Source organism: Larus michahellis, chromosome Z (genome assembly GCF_964199755.1).
Source record: "Larus michahellis chromosome Z, bLarMic1.1, whole genome shotgun sequence".
In the NCBI taxonomy this organism is placed as follows: Eukaryota; Metazoa; Chordata; class Aves; order Charadriiformes; family Laridae; genus Larus; species Larus michahellis.
Window position 1 is genome coordinate 16085667 of NC_133930.1, and position 26587 is coordinate 16112253.

The 26587-nt window shown below is 40.6% G+C and overlaps 1 protein-coding gene across 1 annotated transcript; it reads left to right on the plus strand.

The window, feature by feature from the left end:
• Positions 1–2278: 2278 nt before the first annotated feature.
• Positions 2279–25443, plus strand: C7 (complement C7). The gene is made up of 18 exons (XM_074570372.1): positions 2279–2434; positions 2720–2775; positions 3536–3614; positions 4565–4706; positions 5532–5673; positions 6497–6635; positions 7284–7418; positions 8583–8826; positions 9489–9602; positions 10025–10191; positions 11215–11443; positions 12019–12190; positions 12577–12664; positions 14069–14201; positions 15195–15386; positions 16880–16976; positions 21989–22173; positions 24105–25443. The coding sequence occupies exons 1-18, from the start codon at positions 2429–2431 to the stop codon at positions 24281–24283; spliced, it is 2499 nt and encodes an 832-aa protein (XP_074426473.1). The 5' UTR covers positions 2279–2428; the 3' UTR covers positions 24284–25443.
• The last annotated feature ends 1144 nt before the right edge of the window (positions 25444–26587 follow it).

A 26587-nucleotide genomic window follows, 5' to 3' on the forward strand; every position in this document is an offset into this window, starting at 1 on the left:
GTTTATTTCTGAATAGACAGTAGAAATGTCTAGGAAAAACTTAAAGTTGCTATGATAAAACACATTTTTAACCACAAAATCATTAGTAGAGTGTTGCCATTTTCACTAACAGTAAGGGAAAATCAGCCCCATCTTCTCTGTTAGTTACACTCTGTCCCTCATTACTGTGCTGTCAGAGGAAGTAATTGGGGAGCTCCCTCAATCAGGGCTTTTATTATAATTTATGTTATCATAGAAGTGCCTATCAGCCAGACTGGGACTGTGCTAGGTGCTGCATAGTCCCTCGTCACAAAGTTGCGGTGTAAGTAGATTATCATGCAACTGCACATAGCCTTGAGTATCAATAACACACAAAAGTAGAAACTAACTAAATGGTCCAGAGCCTAAATGCTATGTAGAAAAAAGTTACTATAAGTACCCTATGAAATGAAAGAAGAATCAACCATTCACAGTCCCACTGTTGTAGAGGAGACTTAACATCCAGCCACTGCAAACCAGTAAAGGGCCACGGGACCAGTGGACTTGCAGTCCTAGGAAGGACACAAGTCCAATTCTAACCTCCCTCTGTTTTGCACCTTGTTGCTTCAGTCTCTTTGCCTTTGTTACTGCTGAAGCTAGGATCAATAAAAAAGAAGGATCCTGTTTCCAAATGGAAGAAGATAAAGTCTGTAGACTGAGGTACCTGAAAATGTGTGCTAAAAGGACTATTATTCAGCATCTGCCAAAGCAACATTTTTGTCTTGCTGAAATGCTTCTTGCAAGAAGACATTCCATCAATATAAACTCATTTGAATATGATACCCGTTGTTATCAATGATTATTTCATGAGCCATTAATTAAGAGCAGACTTCCACCATGACATATACTTTCTTTACTTGCTGTATTTGTTTTCATTTATGCTTATTTGCATGTTTTGTTTGTGAGCAAATTACAGTATATCTTTATCTTGAGGGTTATTATAGCTAATGATGCTCTTACAGAAAGTGAAATTGTTATCTCAGTCATTAAAACAGCTAACTGCAAGATCAAGACATATGTCTGGAGAGATAAAATATTCTTCAGAGTTCTCGTAGTCTGAGACAGCTATTAAAGGCCTTAACTTTGTTTTAATCGTATCTTTCATAGCCAGATGACCACTGACAATGTTGCACAAATCGGTCATAAAACTTAATAGGAGCATGAGGATTTCAATCAAAAGCAATAAAATATGTACTGAAGTGATGAAAGAGTATGAATTACATTATCAGAGAGCTTCATCTGAAAATAAGCTAAAATCTGAAAGGACTGAATCTGAAAAGTCCCAAGGACAGGCTCTGGCTTAGCTAAATTGGCTCTCAGGTTGCTGACTTCTGAGGAGTGGACACAGGTGTCCCTCACATGGGTGGAATAATGTGACCCAACGTCTAGGCATCTTCTTAAGGAAAGCAGACCATGCCAACAGAGTGCAGGGTTTAAAAGTCACCATATAGTGATGCTGTGACATCATGCATTTGGTTTTCTGAGGACTGTGTTAAACTGTTCAAAATAGAGATCGTATCTGAGATGTAGTATACGAAGAGTTTTCAGGTAGAGGAGCTGCTTTTCCATGAGGGCTTCATCTAGGCTCCACTAGGATAAATTAATGGAAATTTCCCCAGCACTGGCATTTTTGTACTGTTACTGTAATGGACCAGCTCTGGAAAGTGAAAAAAGTAAAAAGAAAAAATAAGAGGGCATGGCAGGGTGCAGAAAGGGAAAGTGAAGTCCTCTTACTTCTGTAAGACCATTCCCACAAAAGGCCAGCTGTTGATGCGCCATTGAAATATTGTGTATGATCTTAGGAAGTCTTTCACAGCCATGACCATGCCAGAATTGGCTAAAACTTGCATTCAGAACCATAAGCTGATTTTCAGCGTGAGAACTGATACACAAAATTCGGCATAACTGCGGAAGTAGAAATTGAAGATTTGTGATCAGAATTAAATCTTGGCAACCTCAGCCTAAGTCTAGATCAGCTTTTCCTATTGAAGATGGGAGTCAGCTCTGGTGTAGTGTATGTGACACCAGGACTGGCCTGGGATCTCTGAAAAGTCTTGTTCAGAGGAAAGAAACTATGAGAGAGAAGATAAGGAAAAGATTATTTTCTTCCAGTAAGCACTCTTCATAACTTAGTGCCAGCTACAGACAGTAAATCCAACCCTTGATTTATATGTCTTAAAAACACTGAGCAGCTCCCAAAGCAGGCTGTGTCCCTGGAGAGGACTAGATGGGTTAAGATTAAAATTCCTCAGCAATATTCAGCCTTTTTAGGGAAAGAAAAGCACAATAGCAAGACAGAATGAGAGGAGACGTACAGTAGCAGTCAGACTGACTGACTCCTTTGGCTGCTGAATTGGGTGGAAGTGCATTTTCCCTGGTAATTGCTGGATATCTGAGTATTTCATCTAACATGAAGGTAAGACAATTGCTTACTTAATTTGTACTGATGAAGTGAATATGGCAAGTGCAATGAAATATTAATTTATATGGAGAAATACTTAGCTGAGAACGTAATATTGCAAGAAAGAAGAAAACTAAAAAACAACAGCTTGCACAACAAAGCTGAGGGATATCAATGTGGTGCTCTCCTATATTTCTTAAGCTGACCTGTGTAAAGATTGCAGAAAGGTAGAACAGCTGCACAAGCTAGCAGAAAGAGCAGAAAAGCAAAGTAAGTTTGCTTTTGCTCCTCTTTTTTCAGGTGCTGGGGATTTTTCTGTTGCTGGAAGTTTCAGGCTTCTTTCCCATTTTTTCCAGGTGAATATTTCTTTAGTAAATTACATGCTGAAGACCAAGCACATGTCAGTTAACAGACAACTTCTGGTGCATGACACAAGGCAGGGCTTAAAGGGGTTGCCAGATATGTTTCCTGTGAGAGGAGACCCTGTTTGGTGTCAGCGCTGCCACTGCCATCAGTGGTGACGAGAGAGGTGTCGTGGTGTCCCTTACCACTGCCCACAGGAGTCAGCCGCCCTTGGGGAAGCAAGCGGTGGTGTGAGCCACAGCAACGCACATCTGCAAAACACAGCGCAGATTGCCCCAACCCAGCCCCGCTCCTGGGGGCAGGTTGCACCCTTAGTGTCCCCCATGTGCAAACTGGCTGTTGGAGAGCCGCCATGGGAAGGTCTGTCTGCTGCACGCTGTGGCACATGCAGCCCCTGGCAGCTCCTGGCCCCTCTTGGGACCTGATCTGACCTCTCTCCGCTTTGCAGTGCGGAGCTGGTCTTTGAAGCTGGCAGACGATTGCACAGTGTCCTTGCCGATATTCAGGCTGGGTGAATGTGCCTAGTTTCTTCTGTTGTTCGGTGGCCAGAAAGCCCAAGCAGGAACTGACATATTCTTGCATATGACAGGCAATTTCCAATGGCTGTAGAGGGAGCCTGATCATGCCCCTGATTTTTATTGAAGGCCTGCTTTGCTGTTTAGGAAAGTTTTGCACTAATGCTTATAGATGGATATCTCTGATGATTTTCTTCTTCTTTTTTTTTTTTTCCAATGCCAAAAAATACTACTGTAGCAGCCCTTCTCCTCCAGTTCATTGCCGCTGGAATTCTTTTGGCCCTTGGTCCGAGTGCGATGGCTGTACTCAAAAACAGGTATAGATAGACACATTTTTTCTGTACCATGACTTCACAAACATATGCTTTTTTTCCCCAGAATTAAGCAGTTGCTATACCGTTAAAACCCCAAATCAGCTGTCAGACAAAAGCCCCAGCAGAACCGGAAGGATGGATGACAAAGAACTCGGAATGCAAATCCTCCAGCCTGTCCCTCTGTGTTCCCTTTCAAAACGATAATATTCATATTGTAAAATAATTTGTGCACTTTTTATGTTGGTGATAGTTCCAAAAAGCTCAACTGAACTGTTCAGTGAACTGAGGCATTCTTCCCCTGATGCTGGTTTGTACCAATTCTGTTCATTTTTCATTAGTGGAGTCACATCTCAAGGAAAGAAAACCTGGTTGCAAAGTATTATCCTCAATGAAAACATGTTGATGGTTTTTACAGTGCAACTCTATTGATGTGCAAAACACTTGCTTTTGATTTTCCTTCTCATTTACTTTGATGTCTCACCAATTAGGGAGGGATTAGTCAAAATTAAAGATGCGCCATGAGACTACTTAGCCTTTTTAGAAGTAAAAAGTAGCCCACTTGATGTTAGATTTTATCATCTTCCTTAATTACATAGTTTACTTTGAAGAACTTCAGCAAATTTGTATCAGGCGTGATTAGTCCTATGAAAAATGTAAACCAAAACTGAAATGTGTCAGCAGCTTTCTCTTGGTTCCAGTTACGCATTAGATTTTTGAACAAACTAGCCAAGCTTATGCATCAGTCTAAAGACCTTATAGATAAAATAGTTGTCATGCTATTAAATTGAGAGTTCATCACCATGTTGTGGTAGTACCAAGTGTGGTTGTTTTCAGAAAAACTAGTGAATGTCTCATTTCCTTATAGCACTAGAGTGGTGGCATTGTCTTAACACTAGTAAACTATTCCTGCTTTGCATCTGTATTTTCTAAGATCTCCCTTGATTTGCATTCAGATTCGGAGGCGGACAGTAGCAGTTTACGGCCAGTATGGGGGAAACCCCTGCTCTGGGGATGCCTTTGAAACAAGACCATGCACCCCAACAAGGGGATGCCCAACAGAGGATGGCTGTGGTGACCGGTTCAGGTGTTTCTCAGGTACCATCCCCATCCAAGATCTTTTCCACGGTTTTCTGGTCATAAAGTTAAGAAGATAACCTTGTTATCTTTGAAATTTAGTGAACGGGCAATGGCTTTACAGACCCTCTGACTACAGATAAATTTGATTTAGCAGGATGTTTCCTTTTTTTCCAGCCTACTATGCATTTTTATAATTTCACCTGGAGCATTGCAAAGCCATGCAGATAATATGCTGTAGCCCTGGTAGCCTCTCTAAGTCATTCTGCTTTACTAATTAGCCCCAGAGCACAGGTTTTTTTTTCGTTTTGAGAAGGTAACTAAGGAGTGCAACCTTACATGTGATTGTTTAAAGCTGTTCTAGGCCGTGTCCAAACATCTTGGAAGTCACTTGGGCCATGGAAGCTAATGCTCCCTAAAACAGTGCTAGTATCCAAGCAGCTTCCATTACCTTCATAAAAAGAAGCACATTACCTCAGCAGGTAGACGTTTATCACAGAGCAATATGATAAACCTTTGTTTTGGTGCTACCAGTGAGATAATCGCAGTTAATCACAAGTGATAGAGTCAAAGGATGAAAGCTCGGGAAATAAATCTAAAAGTCAACTGTTTTATTAATGTATCATAAACCTCGAATGGCTGTGGTTCCCTCAAGTGTACTACATGCTATGTCTTTATGTCTACATTCACTGTTGTTTCACAACCCCTCCTGGGCACAGACTGTTCATTGTGGGAGCGAACAAGCTAATTAATGTAGTAGATAAATGGGGCTTTTGCTTTGAATTTAGGTGATTTATTTTCTAATGAACAAACAATTTGTTCCCTATGCATCTTTGTTCTGATTAGGTCAGTGCATCAGCAGATCTCTTGTGTGCAATGGAGACCAGGATTGTGAGGAAGATGGTGCAGATGAAGATCGATGTGAAGAGAAGACGACTCTATGTGATATTGATAAAACACCTCCGAATTCAGAACTTACAGGAACAGGGTAATATTCTGTGCCAGGCTCAGTAGTACTGGTGCCAAATGCATTTACATTTTGGTTGTGTTTACAAGCTCTGTCTCTGCAGAGAGACTTCCTGGGCCTATGGTAAAACATCCCAGAGGCAAAAGTGTTCAGCACAACTTGCCTTCCATCGGGCCAGTGGCTCAGTGCAGCCAGATTTACAGGCCCTTTGGTCTGAAGCACAGAATAAAGCTCTTTGTCTTTCATTCCTGCTATTTAAAAACATCTTTTAAGATGTGAAAAGAAATGTCAACCAATAACACATAATCACCAAGACAGAAAAAATGAGCCAGCAATGCTCATTCTTTTTGTTCATTGCTGTTGCATTTAGTACTGTGGATCCATATGGATTTCTGTTTATATATCCCATCTGAAACATAGCAAAATCATTATCTTAAGTTTCTTTAGCATAGTTGTATCGCTTGATACGTGATATAATTCATATATAATACAAAAGCATTTTGGAATGGAGGCTCTTTTGTTTCTGTGTTGCATTAATTGCTGGAACAATAAAACTTAAATCATCTATGATAGATATGAATGTCTTAATGTTAAGAGATACATCTTAATTTTTGTTGACAAGTCAAGCAACATTTTGCTTTCCATATTGTAAAATGCTGTGCATATTGCAGTTCTGCAGGTATAGAAGTCTATCAGTCGATATCCCCTTTTCTTGGCTAAATCAGTTCATGATCTTAACCTGCAGATACAGCGTTCAGTTATAATGGCTCTGTAATTTTCACCTCCTGTAAAATAATTTGCTACCTTTCTGTCTTAATGATCTTACATGTTTTTCTTCTCATAGCTTTGATGCCATTACTGGTGAGACTAGGGGAAGAGTCATTCATACAAAAAGCTTTGGAGGACAATGCAGAAAGGTCTTTAGCGGCGATGGGAGAGAATACTACAGGCTGAGTGAAAGTGTTCTTGCTTATACTTTCCAGGTACGTTTTCATTAAGCACAGCTTTATATTTAGAGTCATGATTAAAAGCAGGAGAATGATGCAAAGCTTGTAGGGTCTGTCGGCAGGTAGGTTTCCCTAGACACAGCTGAATGTCACCTGTTCCCTCTGCAGTCACTTATTATTTCGAAATACAAGCTGGTGTAATCTTTAGCAATCTTGCTAAAATGGAAGGGGGAAAAATGTGATTCCTTGGATGTGATTTCTAATTGTCTCACGGTTAGACCGAATGTAAAGCCACCTCCTTAGCATAAGTAGTGGCCTGAATCACCCTAAGAAATCTTACGTGCACAAGGCTTTGGAGTGCTTTGTGGAGATCTTCCAGAGCTATGCTTTGTTTCAAGTCACTGTCTCAAGAGATTTGGTTTGTCTCACATTTATCAAAAGCATGCCAACCAATCCTTAATGTACTTTATAGTGTAAATACTTCATACACAAATATATTAAAAATTACATACATTTAATGCTTTTCGAATCGTGTTCAGTAGTTTTTATGAAACCTTCGATTCAGCCTGAAAAACACATTGGATTTTTTTTTTGCATCAGGACAGACTTGCTCTACTCTGTAAGTTACAATTTTTAATATCCTTCATGAAGCTCTTTATACAGAATTCTATGTTTATCTTCTAGGTTAAAATTCAGAATGATTTCAGTTATGAATTTTTCAACAGCAGCTGGTCTTATATGAAACACACAGAGAGGTATCAAAAATCAAACAGTGGACACAGTAATTCACAGACTAAAATTCTGAAACACAGTCAAAAGGTATGTATAAGTTGTCACTATGGCTTAGTATTTTGCATAAACATTTTCACCATTTTTTTCATGCTTTTATAGTGAGATGCAAATGTTTATTTTATCCAGATATTTTTAGCACAAAGCATATGACAGAAAAAATCCCATAAAACCTTTACAAAGAGATCACTGGTTTGGTTATCGATTAAGAAGCGTTGGCTGCTGTTTTTACTTTCTCCATTTTACCTCTTTATTAGTAGTTTATTTATTTACTAGCTGTTTCCCTCCCTATTTGAGGAAGAAAAACATCTTCTTCTCATAATTAATCTTTTCTAATTTCTTCTAATGATTTACTGCACCTTTTTTTTTTTCTATTACCTCTGCCAGTATCTTGGAGCAAAAAAAATGAAACACTTCTGTGCTTAAAGAGAGTTTATTTTATAATACATATTATACTAGTAGAACTCCTTTAAGAGAGAGATCTGGTGTCTTAAATGGCCAGGAGGTCACAGTGCTTATGCCTTTGTCTTGTTTAAAAAAGAGCGTTAGATAAATAATTTGAGAGTAACTCTCAATTATGAAGTATAGCAAATGAAATCAAGTAACAAATTTATACATTTTGTGGCCCTGAAGCTGACAGAGGACAAGCTCATTTTACTACACTAACAATGACGTATTTTGAGACTTAGCATAACAAAGTTCAAAAGCAACTTTGAGAGGCTGAGGCGACCATTATTGTATAGGCATATAGGATTTCATAATTCATCATCGCCATCAAAATGGCTAGAGCCCCTTACAAAGAAAGGCTCCTCTTGACAAAACAGGGTGTGAAAAAGACCTCTCTAGTGCCTGATTTGCTTTCAGACAAGGTTTGTTAACCTGCTACTGCCAGGCTGCTGGTGTTGGAAACCACCATTAGCTTTGAAGAGTGATATTTTCCTCCTAATTTGTCTTTATGCTAGCTTTCAGGTACACAGGAGGAAAAGAAAGATGATACAGCATTTAAAAATGAAGGTCCGAAAGATATTTCCTAACTTCAGGATATTCTTTTTGTATTCACTGAATTGCTTAGAAACATCTAACAGCTCTGTAAGCCTGTTGATTAGTAGCTAACATAATGTGCATGTCATCTGGCTAGGAGGAACCACACTGATAGTGACATGGAGCATGACCGACAGCTTTTCTTTCCCCCAGAGTAAGCAGCTGATGGTTGTTGAGAACAGTGTGGAAGTTGCTCAGTTTATTAACAACCGCCCAGACTTTCTCACTCTTGCGGAGCCCTTCTGGAAGGAACTGGCCAACCTTCCAGTCACCTATGAGTACAACGTCTACCGAAGACTTATTGAACATTTTGGGACTCATTTCTTACACTCTGGATCTCTAGGAGGACATTACAAAGTTATTTTTTATATGGATACTGACAAAATGAAAGCAGAAGGTAGAGTATGAGAGTATTTGCTACAGAAATAAAGTGAATAAGCAAGAATAAAAATTTATTTGCATGTTCTCACAGCTAATATCTAAAATCAAATAAGAGAATTCTACTAGTCACCACATTCTCTTCACAGGGAAAATAAAAAAGATTTTAAAAGTGCTCAAACCACAACATTTAGTTCTGATCCACATCTGTGATCTGCAGTGCTCAGACTACCAAAGATTTGATAGTTGGTTCAGGACCTCATCAGGCTAAACTTGAATTCTGCTGCCAATCTATTTCTTGAATAATGTTAAATCTTAAGTTACTTGGAGGTGAAGGTTAGGTAAAACTATGTGAGGCAGAATAAATTGCAAACACTAGAGTTACAGGTATAACGCTACTCAGTGGGGATCAGTGCTGTAGGATTAGGGATTGCTGAGAAAAGAGATGAAAGAAACAATAAACTTCTTCCAGATACACCTCCCATCTCTCAGCCTCCATCCATAGGTTTTAGCAATGCATGGGCTTTTCCACAGGACGTGCTAGTTGGTGGCCTTTTAATTTAGGCATAATGCTTCATGGTTATTTTCTTTCTAAAACACATCTCAAGTCAATGGGAAACTTGGAAATTAATCCAACACACTTTCTGTGTACAGTATCGTTAATGGATCGATTATCTGCAGGTATGAGCATAACAGACATGCACGAATGCACCACATCAGGCTGGAATGCATTCATTGTGAAAAAGAAGAAAGTAGAGTGCTCCAAACTGGATGAACTGCTACAGACTTCTTCAGGTAACTGTTCAACAGTGACTCGTACAGTTGACTTGCCTCCAGCTTTCATCTCTTCCTAAAGAGCTGTCAAAATGAGGAGCAAGTGTTGATAGCTTTGTCGAACTCTTAACACACTGAACCCAGACACCAAGTGCCTGGTTTAAAAGGCTCTCCAACACCCATCTATCATTGCTAAAGCTTTCCCAGTAACTAGTACTTTACTCAACAGTCTAAGTCAGGGCTGCCAAGACACCTGCAAAACCAGGTACTTCTCATACATTATCCATGTAGTAATGAACTCTTGATCCAGGCACAGGTGGTTGATCTGCACTGATGAGTCCTTTCACTGCTTGCTAGTATAGTTTTTGCATGTATTGTTTCCATATCCATTTGTAAATATAGCAATGCTGGTATTTTCTGTGTTTCCCATCCTGAATCTACAGGAAGCAGTGGTAATAAGATTAAAGGAGACCCCTACATTGAAGGAGGAAGCCCAGGTGCGGTTGCTGGACTTAGTTATCTAGAGCTGAATAATCCTGCTGGGAACAGTCAGAGATACTCCTTTTGGGCCAGATCAGTGACGGACTATCCCAGAGTAATTAAACAAAAGGTAAGGCTACTTTCCTTAAGAAGACATGAGCAGATGGGATCACCTCCAGGGGAGAAATGATTAAGCTATAGCTCATGATTAATCAGGGTGTAGTCTGCAATCATTTTGTTTTCAGCTCACTTTAAAAAAAGAAAAGAAAAATTCACAGGAAGAAAATTCCATGAAGATAATGTGATCAGCTGCATCACGAATCTAGGTCCTTTGGCTACAATCTTACAAGCCTTTAGTGACTTTATTGATGTTCTGCTTAAGAAGAGAGGGTCACCCTAGTATTGGAGAAAGCCTGGATTTCAGATAGCCCCTTTCCTGAAATGCATTGACAGGTCTGTGGGGCTTCAACTCAGCTTGCCAACTAATGGGTATCCCTTTTATCCCTTCTCCTTTGCTCTGCATCCGTAAGTTTGGCATAACTGGAGATTCTGAAAGCCAGACACTTCTAAATTGGGCATTTCCATATTCACTGTTACCTTGCCTAAGTCCCTTTTGGGAACTGCCCACATACTGAGGAATGGTGTAAACCCAAAAGATTTCTGTCAGGAAGTTTTCAATTAAATGTAAAAGCACAGAATACATCAAGTAGGCAATAGGAATGCAAAATGTTTTTGCTTATTGTTACCTTCAATCTCTGTTCAATAAAATGCCATAATGGGTTGTTTAAATGTCCAGCTTTTTAGGCTGGGAACAGTTAGGACAGAATTCAGATTACTGTACATTTGTGGTCTGTGTTACACTTTTATCTCAACCATAAGCTCATAGCTCAAATATATTTAAACATGACTAATCTACTGCTAGCTTTAAGGGATCCTCTTAAGCACAGCTGACTTTTCAGAAAAAGGCTATTTTTAAACACTAACATAAGACTTTTAGCTAGCTAGCTAGCAAATTAGAGCACCTGTCAACTCCCATGTGCTAGAGCATCGCAGGACCATACTTGAGAAATTATTTTACATGACAAAATGTGCTCATAAACTCTTATATCCCAACTATAACTATTTAATACAAACGTTTCTCTACTGTGCGTAGCTAACACCATTATATGAGCTGGTAAAGGAAGTGCCCTGCTCCTTGGTCAAAAAGCATTACCTAAAACAAGCCATTGAAGAATACATGGCTGAAAATGATCCCTGCAAATGTCAGCCTTGCCAGAATGGTGGTGAGGCGGCCGTGGAGGGAACTCAGTGTGTGTGTTACTGCAAGCCTTACACCTTTGGAGCAGCTTGTGAGCTGGGAACTCTCGTGCAAGATCAACCAGGTCAGCGCTCTTTAAACTTGTGAGAGTTTAGAAATGGCAAAGTGTGCTTTCCTGCTTCCAGAGTCTGTTTGTCCCACTGCACAACTTCCATGAGCGGCTGATGTGCAGTGGCTGCTTGGCTCAGATATTGCTGCAGACATACAGCATGGGGAGGGTCATGCTGAGCCTGAGTCTTTGCTTAACATGTCCAAACAATACTTAACAAAGAACTGGTTTTAGTATTATTTTGAAATGCAGTGGACAATACTAACCACTCAAAATGTAACCTTCCAAAAATAAGTATATATACTAAATTAATATAAATAAGTTAAAAAACTTTTGCTCTTTAACTTTTAATTATTTATATCAGCTATCAGAGCCTAAGAGAATATAAAAATAGCTAATTTACAGACTCCACGGAATTATACTTATGTAAAAGATGAGTTTGAGTAAGATTACATCATTGCAATCTGGAATTCTTTATAAAGACACAGTTTGGATCATCAATAGATTTGAACAGCACATGCTTTTTTTCTTCTTGAAGACAACAAACCTGAAAAGCGGTTTAATGTGAAATATTCCCAAATGTTACATAGGTGTTGTTGATGGACACTGGAGCTGCTGGTCTTCCTGGAGTCCTTGTTCAGGGGGAAGGAAATCAAGGAGCAGAGCCTGCAACAACCCCTCCCCGCGTGGTGGTGGGAAGGCCTGCATAGGAGAGCAGCGTGAAAGCAGGCCATGTGAAGATGAAGAGCTGCAGCATTTTCAGTAAGCAGAAAAAAACCCAACATTTGGAGCATGACTGCAGGAAGATTTAGAAATTCATTTCAGAAGGATGCATAAACTATGGAATTCAGTTGAATTCAGGGAGAAGATCACTTACTGAGCTTTCATATTTAAGGTGAAACAAAATTAAATTCAGAAGCTGTGAATCTGATACAAGGCAAGACCAGAAAATGTGCTAAAAGTCAGTAAACTTAACACCATTCTATTTAGCATTCTCTCAGATAGCCTGGCAGTGCCTGACTTAAGTATAATTGTGATGTAAATGGGATGCATAATAGTCTTGAAAATGGGCTTCACTGAGAAGTATAGAATTTTGAAAGGAACAGGGACTAAATTCAAACTAAATCGTACTTTCGTTTGCTTCACAGCTTGATTGAGCCACACTGTTTTGATTTATCCATAACTCCTACAGAATTCTGTTCACCTCCTCCTCTCTTGGAAAATGGATTTGTTCAAGTAAGTTATTTCTGTTATTCTGTTATCTGTCCTATCCCTACCTGCAGTGTCTCTATTACAGTTAATACAAATATTCACTTGCAAATTTGTATTTATCTTGGTAAGATTAGTATCAGAGCTACTGTATAGCGGCTCTCTCAGCATTTCTTCCTGGCTGAAGTTTACATGACATTACATGACAAGAATTCTTACTAAAATAATAGAAAACCAAAAAAACCCTACCCACAAAACCAGAACAAAATCTTTACTTTTCTGGACCATGGTACCTACAGAGAAAAGTAATCTACTTGTCCTTTACCCTATAAACATATTAAAAATTTTCTGTCCCACATGAGTTATATATCAAAGCATAGGAAACTAGAGAAAAAACAGCACAGAAAGTAAACTGTCCAAGGTCATCCAGCAAGTCCATAGCAAAATTATAAACAAATTTTAGGAATCTTCACTCTATACCCTGTAACTCACCACTGTACTTTTTTTTCCCCTAGTGAAACTATGATCTGTCAAGGTATTTGGCTGACTGTAACTTGGGCCCATTTAACAAGGGAGACTAAATTCCTCCCTTGGAAGAATGAATTATGCCGTCTCCATGTTATGAGGCTGTCTAGAGTCTTTTTGCTCAATAAACAGATAAAAGGATTAGTTCAAAATCCATTAGTTGTCTCTGCACAACGGTAACCTGAGGCAAGAACCAAAATTTTTTGCTCCCTCTTTTACCAGTGATCTTTTTTTTGGTAATCAATAGTTGTCTCCCGTATTGATTTTTTGGTTCACAAACTAAAGCTAAAACCCTGCAATTTGTGGAGTAGTCTCAATTTTTTAAAGAAACTCTCCTTAGAACAGAACGGAATAGAAGATGAGAAAAGACCTGTGTCGTCAAGTCCAGCTCTTCTGAGTGACCATATCACATTAACCTTTAGCTAGCCGATAACATGCCATCCTAAGAATTAGCATATAATAAATTAGCATATTATCCTTATACTCTCCACTGGAAGGCTGCTCAAGAGCTTATGTTCCCCCTCTAATGCTTGGTAACAGCCACATTTGCAGTCAGTTAATACACTGTCAGGAGAGCACTGTTCCTTCACTGACACACCACTGCCAAGCCCTATCACAGGGTAACTTCAACTCTAACACTCCCTTTGCTAAATGAATATAGCCTGAATATTCTGTATTCTACCAGCTTATTTGCAGCATCGACTCCATTTTGATCACATTTACTGACTATTGATAACCAGAATTGTCCCTGATATTCCAGACACTTTCATTAGTGCATTGTAGAATGACATTAATACTTCCCACTGTCCTCAGCTACTGCATCCCAGAATTAAAAGGGAGTTCAACCCTGCTGGTGGTTCTTAGATTGCATATCCAAACATATTTCACCTGTTCCTTTTCTTTCAGAATGCTGAAAACGCATATCCTGTTGGGAGAAGCATTGTTTATGCTTGCAGACATGGATATTCTCTTGTTGGTGATCCTGTTGCTAAATGTGGCAGTAATTTACAGTGGCAAGTTGGAGACAGATATTGCCAGGGTATGTCTAATTGATTCTTGTTTAGAAATAATTCCAGTAAAACACCTCTCAATGTCTGCTTTCTAACATCAACAGCAGAAAAATAAACACCTGAATTTCCCAGATCCCTAGATATTATCAGGTCTAAACTGACTTTTATTTTGAATCCAGGTATTGCAATACTGAAATAGAAACATACCCATAAATTCTGGTTTTAAGGAAGGCTGGAAGTGAGGGAGACTAAATTCCAATCCAGGAATTGCTTCCTGTGCAAGCAAACTTTGTTGCTTAATTCAGTCCTGTGGCTATATCCAAGAACCACGGGGATGAGTCTGTGTCTAAGGCAAACTGAGGAAAAGGTCCAGTGGGCAGCACTGGCAACCACAAAGTTCTCAAATAGCCGCCTTGTCATAAGAACATAACTCCAAGGATCTCTTTACATCTTGGATGATCTCCCCACACCACTGTTTTCCTCTAACCCAGTCTGTAACCATTACGGTTTCTTTTTTTCCCCTGCACATTTTATTTGTGAGTCAGCTTTGAGTGTGATCAGACAGACTTGAGAATTTTCAGACCTGTAACTTAAAAGCATCCTCTCCTCATTCCAACCTGGACTGACTGCCCACCAATGCTAGTCCACGCTGTTTAAATGCCGTCTCTTTGTGTACCAGTACATGGTCTCCCAGGGATGTGGGACCTCTTTCTACTACGATGTTACTCTTTAGTATGAACTCTCAACAGAAGCATGGGTCCTAACAACAGAAAAGCCCTCTTCAAGCTAGGACTGGATCTGCAGGCAGTAGGAGAAGATATTATCACTCTGTCCTTGGCACCATACGTTTGAGTGGTGTGATGAGTCAATATCCTGTGCTACCATAATTGATATGTTTCTACAGGAAAATCAGCTAATCGTACCATTCAATTTTTTAAGGAATTTTAGAGACAATAAAATATGTGACTGCTTTTTGCAATCCACTGGTTCACTGTGGCTATCTCAAATGCTTCAATCCTTAGAAACAGCTTGTCTCCTGCCCGTCCTGGAGGGGGGTTTGCAAGGAGAGCCATGGAAGCCTGTGTATGAGATTGGTGAGAGAATAAATCTGTCTTGCCCACGTGGCATGCACTTAGAAGGGGCACGCTCCATTTTGTGTGAGCCGAGTCTCAAGTGGTCTCCTGACATGAAGACTATCCAGTGCAAGAGACCAGGTAAGCCACTGCAGTCCTCCAGGTGCAATGCAGGGGTTTCTTTCCTGGACAGACTATGGCTGATGTAGATAAGATATAGACAGACCTATAGCTGATATAGTGATAGAGAAGCCATACTTACATCACCAGCAGAAAGTACAGAAAATGTGAGTATGTGTTTTCTGTGGGCTGTTCAAACAAGATGTTTTCAGACATTTCTTGTGAGGTTTCCTTACAGCTTTTTGCTTCCCACTCCCCTATTGCTATCAAGTATTGTCACTGACAATATTTTAAGATATTTCCTGGGATGTATGCTGCCTGTTCTGCTACCCAACCATACTTCACTTTCCACCTGTGTTGTGCAACACCGCCACAATGTGAGCTGCACTTTAGAGATATGGCTTTTCTATCTGGAAGCTGTTCAGTGCGCCACAGCCTCTGATAGCAGAGAAGAACACAGCTGGATGACTCCTTTTCCTCATCTGACGATATGTATGCACAGACACAGTGGGACACATACGTTTGGATGTGAGTATTTAGTCAGCAATAGTGTCAGTAACCAACAGCCCCAAGGATGGAGACAATGCACTGATTTTTGGTGGAAATTTCCCCTCTACAGGAAGACAGGGTTATGACTGCTGTCTGTATTGTAATGCACTGCAACTCTTTTTTTTTCTTCCCTGGCAATTTGTGCCAGTCTATTTTGCTTGCCAAGTCTTAATCCATACGGGAGATTTTTTTTTTAAAGGACACAATGTTCAAGGGTACTAAATTTTCATGTTAAAGTAGAAAACTACAGACACCTAATCTAAAACACAAATCTTTCTCAGAAAGCGTGTCCCTTTAGATTTAGCAAAGTTTTGCCATTACTTGCTACAGAAATCTCCAGAGGAAAGTTTAGCAAAGGCCTATTTCATTTTCAAGCTTGGAATACAACTCAGCACTCAAAGAACAGCACTTGTGCAATCATGAAAATTCCTCAAGAATCACTATTGCTTTTGTTTTTAGAGTTAGTGCAGATTGAGGACTAAGGGTGGAATTTACAGTTTTGATTACCATCAATGCATAAAGATATTCAGGTTCACATTTCTACATAGGACTTTGGAGCCTTAGCTTTTCTAGTGACAATAGTGAAGCCAGTAACTCTGAAACCTAATGATAAAACTGTTGCCAGCTATGATTCAGCACTGCTAAGTTTATCAGAAACAAACAGCTGCTGCAGAAATGAGATGAATGTTTAAGCTTGAACATAGTACTTGTCTCCTTCCATCTGACTCATGACCCATGGATAAATTACTGAACTGTAACTGTGCAAAGTGTATCATATCTTTTTAACAGTGTTGATTCCTTCCTGCTGTAGATATTTTTAATGAACATGCAGGATGTGACTTTATGTCACAGTTGTATAATTCAGTGCCTTTTAAGCTCAATTGATAGGATAATTTCAGAGTAGACCTTTAACAGCCCTTGTTTTTCTGACCCTTAATAACACTGTCTGTGTTCTTCTACTTCAGTGCCCAGTGTAAAACCAGAAGTGACAGAGCCAAAATGTCAGCCATGGGAGAAAGTGCATCAGTCACAATGTGTGTGCAAAATGCCCTATGAGTGTGGGTAAGTTCAGGCTGAATTTGGCAATGACTTTCTCACTTTATTCAAGACCAATTAAATTTCTTAAGTCTTCATTCCATGACAGATGAGAAAGCTTTACTCATATGAGAAGGAGGCATTGTACTTTGTTTGCTTTACAGCTCAATCAATGTCCTGTTCATTACTTACCTGCCTTGTCAGAGCTGTCAGTGGGTTTTAGCAGTGATGGAATTTGGTTGGATGACAGAAGGTGAAGGGATAATTTCAGCTCCACTTGATCTGTGAAATAGATGGAAAAAGATAAAATGATATTTTGAAGATTTATAAGATTGAGGAAAAGTTAGAACAGAGGCCCTTGGGACATAAACCATCAAAGCAGTAAGCTAGTGAAATAAAGCAGATTTCTTTTCCCTGCTGAGAGACTGGAGAGTTATGAAAGGCACAATAATCTAATCTCCCATTTACACAGTAGTTTGCACAGACCGGTTACATCACCTTCCCTGACCTCATAACTTGCAGACCAGAGTTTACTGATTCCTGTTTGACCTAAGCCTATATTCTGCAATAAGCAATGCAGGAGAAATGTAGGGAGATGAGTAAATCTCAGTTCTTTGCTAAACATGGAGGTAACAGAACCAAAACAGAGGAGTAACAAGAAGATACCTGGAGACCACCTGGTGCTGATGGCCAGATGTGTCAAAGAGCTCAGCACTCCAACATCTGGCTGGTTTTCATAGGCTGGATGAAGTTTCCTATAAAGTCATCAAGTTGATGTGAGCTCTGGATATGAAATCTGGCCAGGTTTATGTCACAACAGGAGCTAAGCAGTTTGGAAGCTCTATGATCACGTATCAAATTTGTCTTATCCTGGTGTAGCAGGAGGAAGGAATTTTGAAGTTGTCTTAACCAATTTCAAGGTAGCAGAACTTCTCAGTGTACTTTCAATCAGCCACATAGTTCAAGAGTGCCCTGCATGGTGACTCTGGTTCTAAGCCAAAATTAGCACACTTTGGACATCTCAAAATTAAAATTGGTGAGCTTAGTTCAGGTTTTGTAGATCCAGTGGGCACTTCCCTAGGATCTGAGACCATTGTCTTACATGCAGAGATAAGTGTCGGGTTTGTAATAACTCTGCTGAGACTCTATTCGTATCCTTAATCACCTAAATATTTTAACTAATTTGTTCCTACTCTTTTTGCCTCAATACTCATTAAAGTGAGGCAACAACTCCTCCTCTGGTTCATGGGTGTGTTGAGGCTTAGTTACATAGAAGATGAGGGGAGTCTACAAAGCAAGGGAAGGCCTTGGGCAGAGTCAAAATAACCTTGGAAGTTAAATGAATGACATTCAGTTATGCATTCAGACTCCGGTTATAATTAATGTACTACTTGCCTGTTTCTATTTTTTACAATTATGTTCAAAATGGCAGGAAGACAGATAGCAGTCGTTTCTGTTACCTGATGCCATCTTTTCACTCTGTCTTGAAATAACACATCCAGTAATAGAAGGATAAATCATCAGCTGTCAAAGCAGACTAATCTGCCAGTCTGTTAAGGCTGTAGGACTAAGGCATGTAAGCAGATCTTGGTCCTCCCTCAGAGATCAGAAGTGTCTTGGTTTGTTTTGCTGTGGCAGTGACTTTCAGCAGCAGACTCTGCTCAGAACAGAGATGGGAATAAGAGTTCACGTGGGAATTCAGGAACCCCATGGTTTCATACCCATCCTATATCCTTTCAGTTTCCAAGAAACTAGCAACAGAGACTTCCAGGGAGAGCACGAGAACCCCACAACTGGCTGGTGCGGGGTAATGTTTCCTTCTTGACACGGTGTCTTATCTTCATCAATTACAGCTGGGGAATGATCCTGGGCACCAGACGTGCTAAATTCCTGGTAGAACTTTGGCAAGGGCCAGCTCCTGGATAATTTCCAGGCACAGCGCAGGAGTTACTAGGGTCAGGGACCATTCCTAACAGCCAGTCTGATGCAGTCCCCACCTTTTGGGGTCAAAGAGAGTTTAACAGTATGGACACTAGCTATTCCGTGTGAATTGGCCCTAGTGCAAGGAAGAGGTCAGAGCACAGTTAGTGTATTATATACAGATGAAATCTCAGTCTCCGGTAGCTAAAGACTATCTCCACAGTGAAACATGGGATTTGATAATTTTTAAGTACTGTCCCTTCTTTTTTCCCCTACATTTTTTGCGTAGCATCTATGTCTCTCCTAAGAGTTCTTGGCCTGTGTTATATTAAAACTTATGGTCTTGAATATAATTTTAAGACGTTAAAATCATTTCCAGCATGCTGAATTTTTCACTTTTTAGTTTCACTAAAAGTTGCCTGCCTGTCATTGTAGGTGAAAGGGAGTGAAGGCATTTGCTGACTTACATCTGCTATTTCATTTCTCATAATGAAGTATTTCTCATAATCTCATGGTGTCTCTGCCCAGGGCAGGGGGGTTGGAACTAGATGATTTTTAAGGTCCCTTCCAACCTAAACCATTCTATGATTCTATAATGTGTTTTTTAGTAAACTCTTGTTCTTACACAAGTCTTCTTTCAGGTAGAAGGTATCTAATTTTTCACATTCATTTTACAGAAGGATTCTTCCTTGCCTCTAATAACTTTTATTGCACTGCTGTGATGCTCCCAGCCCTGTAATATCCCTTCTCAGCAATGAGTGCAAATCATTAATTTCTCTTATGAGTACAGATTCTCCATCCTTTTTCTTATGCATCTGAACATGTTGATTTCCACTGGCTTTCTCCCAGCTGACCCAGCCATAGTAAATACATGAAGCACCCTCAAGACAGTTTGAGGGATTATACTGTAGCGAGAGATTGTCAACATGGACCATGAACTGCCTGGGTTCAACCTTCAGCAGCTGGTTAAATCAGCCTCCCTCCCCTCTTTTGGGTGGTACTGAAGTGGTGCAAAGCAGACAGATTAGTACACTTGTGTCTGGCCTTAATCTTTTCAGATAAATTAAGCTGCCTTGTATACAAGTTTTTAACCTTAAGACTCAGATATTAAGATTTATCACTCAGGCAAATAAAGAAGGCCTCTGAACAATTTTAAACAAAATAAATGACTTAATTAGATATTAGATGCCTTCCCTGGATCACACTTTGTTCTTCCAAATTTAAGATGATATTTAAAGATAAAGTTTCTCTTATACCTGTGTCTGTAAAGATAACTTTCACATTTTAAATCAGTGCACCACTAACTCATAGCTTGTGCAGCCAGACAAGCAAACAATGTAATGCAGACAAATGCATGGGCCTCCTTTATCAGCTGCTTGGGGCTGCGTATCCTTTGCACCATCTTCTTGTTGTGCCTCAGAATAAGAGCGTTAACCCCATCCTTTATGTTAACAAAAGAGCATTAAGGAAAATTCAGGCAACAAACTTTACTAGGGATTTAGTGGTCGGTATTTTGACGAAGCACAGCAGGGACACACTGAAGTTGAGGATGCTAACTTAAGTAGGAGATGCAATACAGTAAGCAATCTTTGAAGACTTATTTGGTTGCAGGTAGATGCGGCAAAGTTTTCAGGCTCAGCTGATTAACTCTTTGCCAAATTTTAAATATCTTAAAAGTGCACTGTGTTACAGGTATTTTAAACTTTCTGTAAAGCCAGCTCTTTTAAGAGGCTTCAAAACTATCTCTTAAAGAACTATTCCAAAGCTTGGAGCAGGCACTTACCCTCAGTGTCTTATTTATAGATCTACCAAGAACCACTTCCTAATTCCCAGGGGCAAAAAAGGAAGATTACCTTAACACTAAGCCAGCAAGTGAGCAAGGTCTGAGTCAGAACTTTGTTACCACACCTTCCCTTTTCCAGATTCCTCTTCTCTACTCTGACAAGCCCCTTTCACAGGGACTGTTACCGTCCCCTTCAGGCAGCCTCATGAAGCTCATTAGGGACATTTCATCATACCTTATCAGTCTCTCCTCCCCACCAAACACCTGTTTAGCTGGGTTGACCCTCGGAACTGACCCATGAGACACTAAAGGCTCTATGGGAGAGTTTCTGAGCCTAAAAGGAGGAGCTGTGCTGAAAATAAGCCTCTAGAGCTGTATTTCAAAGCTGTTCATCCCCTGGGACCATGTCTCTGCTCTTGTACCCTGGGCAGCACCTTACCTGTGGCTGTAAAGCTCAGCCAGGACAGCACAGGCATGCCCTGCTCCAGAGAGACACTTTTTCGGTTCACTCCACACGGATCTCACAGGTTGCACTGAGAACAAGTGGAGAAGTTTGAGGGTTGAGATTAAAATCCAGAAATACTGGAAAGGCTTTTTCCTCCCCTCCTACACTTACAGCAAGAAATACAAATGGCAGCAACTTCCTGGAATTGTCCCTAAACCAAAGGTTGTCCAAGAATTGTTATTACCACTTCTATGAGCTAATTTTTGTGGGTGTTAGAACAATATCCTAATTTCAAGAAATAAACAAGTAAATTCCCTGGATAAATAGAGCAGGTTTTTCATAGCATTTCTGTGGAGATATGTGCCTATTTCAGAAATATCTTTGGTTTCTGCTGTTGGATCATAATATTTTATTTGGTAAAAGCTGAGGCTTCTAAGGACAGCGGAGAAAAGGCCTTTAAGTATATCTTCATCTCTTATAAATAAGAAATACTTGTAAAATATTTGAATGTATGTGTATATGAAATGTTTTCTGTGTACATAGTTTTGTGCATGCGTTATATATTACAGGATAACTGAGGTCTGAACTCTTTTTAACTAAAGTCTCACTCTCACTGCTACTGAGGTCAATGGCAAATACCCAGTAATATCCCTGTCCTTCAGAGGGAACAGATTCTGGCTCTGCTGAGGTGCAGCATCCTGTGGAAAAGGAAGGAGTCTGAATTATTGACATGTCTACGTCTTGAGTTCCCTTGCAACACTCATGGGGTGCACCTTAATGAATGGAGAAAATGGAAACCAACCCTGAGCGTTTTCCATTCCCTCAGCTCTTTTTAAGAGGTACCAAGATAAAGCACATTTAAATACCAAGATCCCTCCTTTTGTTTTTCAGTCCTTCCCTGGACACCTGTGCTACAGATCAAAGAACCAAGAGAAACACAGCTTTAACTGTTTGCAAGATGCATGCCTTGGAGTGCATGGGCAGAAAATATTCTCTTACTAATGCAGAAAACTGCAAAATTCTTCAGGCAGCTGAAATATCATGTGGATCATGCCGTTCGTGGGAAAAATGTGATGGTAAAAGATTCTTTGCAATTTAAGTAAAATTGTTTATATGACGAAATGAAATCTTTATCCCCAGTTACGCATTAGCTGGAAGTCTGTTCTGGTATGGTATTTCCAGTCCATCCCAGAAGCACCAGGCACTGCTAAGCTGGTTCGAACCATGAACCCAGTGTTTGGTGTCCAAACATGGCAGGAAGCTCCAATCATGGAAAAGAACCCCCAGGATATTGTAACAAAATGCACTATTTGCAGGAAAAGCTCATTTCTAGACCCTGTTAAGTGGTTTACCATGTTGGTCCTCTGGAAGTTTTGGGTCACACCCTTGCCCTACTCTTTTTTCACTGTTTCTACCTGTTTTAAATTTCTTAACACGGTAATTGTGGTAGTCCTTACTGCCCACAGGAATAGCTAACCCTTTCCTGAAATTTGCTGAGCAGTCTCCCCAGCAGTATCTTATTGCAAGGAATTTAATGTCTTATTCTATACTATCTAGGAAAGCCACTTACTTTTGTTTGTACTTCGCTGCCTATCCCCAGTTTCTCATATTATGATTAAAGATGAGTGTCTTTCCCCTCAGAGGAAATAGTCCCAGTCTTTTGCAATCTGTCTGCAGTGGAAGTTTTCAAATTCCCTGATCTAATTTCCCTGAGTGTCCTACACTACATTGCATTTAATGGAAGGTTGCCAGAAATGGGAAGATAAAGGACTAAATTAGGTTTTTAGAAGTGCCACAGATAGAGGCACAGTTATTGTCATATTTTGAAAATAAAAAAGATTACTTGATAGGAGTTCATCTGTTTTGTCTAACAGGATTGAACAGACAAAAATAATAAGAAAAAAAAAGATAATCAAAACTGACTGGATCTTCAGCAGAGACAAACACAGGCAAAAAAACCCAAAACGGACAACACCAAAACAAAGACAGTTAAGAAAAATATATCTCAGATGGGATCATCTTAGTATCTGGTTATTTAACTGTTGTCACTGGTACAACTATGTATATTTATTCATAGGAGTAGATCCTTTGATTTTAGTGAAACTGCTTGTATGCAAAGGTACCAGCTGTAAGTGTCTGCCTGATCAGTTTCTTACTGTCCAAGGGCAGATCTCTCATCTGTTTTCTGGACTGTGGAGCAATAGATACATGAACAGGTCCAAGCAGTAACATCAGAGAAGTCTTTCAAAACAGTATCTCAGGCACCTTGACCAAGCTGTTTCCCACAACCACAACCGCCTCTCCAAGCAGAGGAAGCACCAGCAGTTCCACTGGTTTCCAGTTTCCACTTCTAGTTTTTCCACTGAACCTGAACATCAGCTAATGTTACTTCTGGTGAGGAAAAGACCCAGTCATAGAATCATAGAATCATAGAACAGTTTGAGTTGGAAGGGACCATTAAAGGTCATCTAGTCCAACCCTCATTGCAATGAGCAGGGACATCTACAACCAGATCAGGTTGCTTAGAGGCCCGTCCGTGTCTTCAGGGATGGGCCACCTGCCACCTCTCTGGTGAACCTGCCCCAGTGTTTCACCACCCTTATCATAAAAAATGTCTTCCTTATATCTAGTCTAGTCTACCTTCTTTCAGTTTAAATCCATTACCCCTTGTCCTATTGCAACAGCTCCTGCTAAAAAGTCTGTCCCCATCTTTCTTATAAGCCCCCTTCAGGTGCTGGAAGGCTGCAGTAAGGTGTCCCTGGCGCCTTCTCTTCTCCAGGCTGAACAACCCCAACTCTCTCAGGCTGTCTTCATAGCAGAGGTGTTCCCTCCCTGATCATTTTTCTGTCCCTCCTCTGGACTGACTCCAACGTGTCCGTGTCTTTCCTGTGCTGAGCACCCTCCAGAAAATTGCTGTCAATCCTACGGTTTTGCTAGAAACATTTTTGTCTGGTTTTCACTGAGTTAGATGCCATCCTGAGTGTTTTTCCTCTGTGGTTTTGCCTAGCGCAATCCAACAGCTGTGTTTGTGACGAAGACAGCCCATGCGAGGAGGGAGGGGTCCAGATCTGCGCTGAAGTGAGCGGCTCTGCTGCCCGTCGGACCATGACCGAGTGCGAGGCCGGGCGTCTCAAATGCCAGGGGGAGACTGTCACCCTTGTCAGCATAAGGCCCTGTGACATATAAAGCAAATAAGATACGTTACGGTTCATTTTGCTTATTGCCATGGTATATGTCAAAATGTGTCAACTCTTGGGCAGGACGTACTTTAAACCTTGCTCTCCTAAAAGTAAGCTCTGCTGTGAAGTCCGCCGCAGATGATGAGACTGTGCGCGTCGGCTCTGAATCAGGACCCGAGGCTCTTCATTAGGCAGAGCTGCACTTACTGCTACTGCTCATGACAGGGCTCTTGCTTAGGCCCTGGACTTAGCACTGGCAAGTTTACTTCACATTTTCATCAGAATTAAAAAAATATTGCTGAAATGCAATTGCCAAAGTAGTGGATTACAATGTCTGACATTGTAAATATTTTTCTTAAAGCCACACAAACATATGCATGCACTGAGTAGATTTTGATTTTAAAAGATTACGCTTTACAGAGTAAGAGGTACGATTCTTCTCTTTTAATAAAGTAACTTCTTCCTACTCTGCCTTATTCAGTTGAGCAAACAGTATACACAGCATTGAACCTGTCTTGGAGTCTGAAGCTCTTAAAGGTCAAAACAATAGAACAATGTGCATTAATAGTAAAGCCAGCTTAAGGTAATGAGAAGACTTTTATGCTTGCAGCTTCTCGTACACAGAACCACTTCATGAAAAATAGCCATTTTACATTGTTGTAACTATCATCATGAGCTACGTTTGTAGGCGCAGGTAACTCAGTTGCGTTTGTCGCATGCATTTATATTTGTGCCAAGACCAGTTTGCTTACAGACCATTGCACATAGAGGTCTTCCACCACAGCAAAACTCTCTCAAAGGCAGCTATAGAGATAGCGTATCTTCACAGAAATGGAGACACTCCACATGCAGTCCCCCTGGGGATACCTTTGGACAACCTCCTAAGACTGTTCCTGAATAAAAGTCTCTTACACTCTTACTTTACACAGCTAAGCACGCTGTCTAGCATAGTCAGACAGTGACATCTTTGCTTAGATGTACCTTGTAAGTCTGTTCAGGTACCCATCCTGGCAATCTGATCCCTTCTACCATTCTCAGATGGGACAAAGGGCTGGGTAGCAAGTTGGCAATCAAGCAAGTGCAGTACTATCAGCAGGAAGCCTGTATGCTTTTTAAGCAACATATTTTATCTCTTACTATCAATAAATACCTACCAGATAAAACATCTCTCTTGGTTGTCATGTTTGTACCTGTAGCTTCCTCACATAAACCCTACCCTCAGCTGGAAAAACTTTGCTTTCCGTGGTGCCGGCAATGAGGATTAAGCCAGAGCAGGAGTGGCATGGTTTCCCTCGGAGACACCCTCTTCTGGGGCAGCTATGTTGGAGGGGAAGGTTGCCACTGCACTAACAGCACTAACCTCCTGACCTTTATGCTCTCTGGAACTTAATGTCACTTTTTTGTTTTTTGAGCAAATCATAAATTTTTGTGAATAGCTCATAGATGAAAACAAGTACAATGAAAGCCAAAATAATTAATCAGTTATTTGCTCTGTATTATTTGCTCAGCAGTAGCATGTTTGGACAGAGAACTGATGTTTGCCACATGGTTACTCCCAACTCTCTTAGTCCACAATTTCTAACCTTTTTCTTGGGGCAACGGGCACAACAGCAAGTTTGCTGATGAAACAAAACTGGAGGAATGGCTGACACACCAGAAGGCTGTGCTGCCATTCAGCAACACCTGGGCAGGCTGGAGAGTTGGGAGGAGAGGAACCTAATGAAGTTCAGCAAGGGGAAGTGTAGGGTGCTGCACCTGGGGAGGAATAACCCCATGCGCCAGTACAGGTTGGGGGTTGACTTGCTGGAAAGCAGCTCTGCAGAGAGGGACATGGGACCAAGTTGACCATGAGCCAGCAATATGGCCAAGAAGACCAATGGTCTTCTGGGGTGCATTAAAAAGAGGTCATCCTCCCCCTCTACTCTGCCCTGTTGAGGCCACATCTGGAGTACTGTGTTCAGTTCTGGGCTCACCAGTTCAAGAAGGACAGGGAACTACTGGAGACAGCCCAGCAGAGGGCTACAAAGGTGTTCAGGGGACAGGAGCATCTGTCTTATGAGGAAAGGCTGAGAGACCTGGGTCTGTTTAGCCTGTAGAAGAGAAGAGTTAGAGGAGGGTGTCAAGAGGATGGGGCCAGACGCTTTTTAGTGGTGCCCAGAGACAGGACAAGGGGCAATGGGCACACACTGGAACACAGGAAGTTGCATCTGAACATAAGGAAAAAATTCTTCACTTTGAGGGTGGCAGAGTGCTGGAACAGGCTGCCCAGAGAGGGCATGGCTGCTCCAGAGAAGTGTCCTTCTCTGTAGAT

Bases quoted from the DNA above. Each gene is read 5' to 3' on its own strand.
- C7 (XM_074570372.1), top strand. The intron at 9,603-10,024 runs GTAACTGTTCAA...CTGAATCTACAG, and splicing joins ACTGCTACAGACTTCTTCAG to GAAGCAGTGGTAATAAGATT. The intron at 22,174-24,104 runs GTAAAAGATTCT...GGTTTTGCCTAG, and splicing joins TTCGTGGGAAAAATGTGATG to CGCAATCCAACAGCTGTGTT.